Genomic DNA, 336 nt, shown 5'->3' on the forward strand with positions numbered 1-336 from the left:
GATGGCAGCCCAGGCCTTCTCCAGGCTGCCGTACTGGGGACCTGGGGGAGGAGAGCGGGGCTCACTCCGTGCCCCTCGACGCATGCACCTCTGCCAGGCGAAGCTGTGCCGGTGCACGGGACACAGGTGTCCTGGGGGAACCTCCCACAGGGGAAGCCACGGTACCTTTCTCGATCAGCTGCCTCCACCGCTTGGACCAGTCGGTGAGCTGCTGGGCGTAGGACTTCTCGATCTTGGCCCGCTCGTGCACACAGTTCATGAGGTCGTTGCAGAGCCGGTGTCCGTCGTCAATGCGCTTCACCGTGCGCTTGTAGTTGCCCACCTGGGGCCGGGGCG

General features: G+C 66.1%; 1 protein-coding gene across 1 annotated transcript in view; it reads right to left on the minus strand.

Moving 5' to 3' along the window:
- Nucleotides 1-325, minus strand: part of LOC103805800 (protein kinase C and casein kinase substrate in neurons protein 1-like) — a gene marked incomplete at its 5' end in the record, with an annotated part of 3,670 nt that extends 3,345 nt beyond the window's left edge. The window contains 2 exons of the mRNA XM_009078463.1: nt 2-41; nt 166-325. Coding sequence (XP_009076711.1) covers nt 2-41; nt 166-325 — 200 coding nt within the window. The remainder of the gene's footprint in view (nt 1; nt 42-165) is intronic.
- Between the last annotated feature and the right edge of the window lie 11 nt (nt 326-336).

The sequence above is a fragment of the Acanthisitta chloris genome, unplaced genomic scaffold (assembly GCF_000695815.1).
Source record: "Acanthisitta chloris isolate BGI_N310 unplaced genomic scaffold, ASM69581v1 scaffold19477, whole genome shotgun sequence".
NCBI lineage: Eukaryota > Metazoa > Chordata > Aves > Passeriformes > Acanthisittidae > Acanthisitta > Acanthisitta chloris.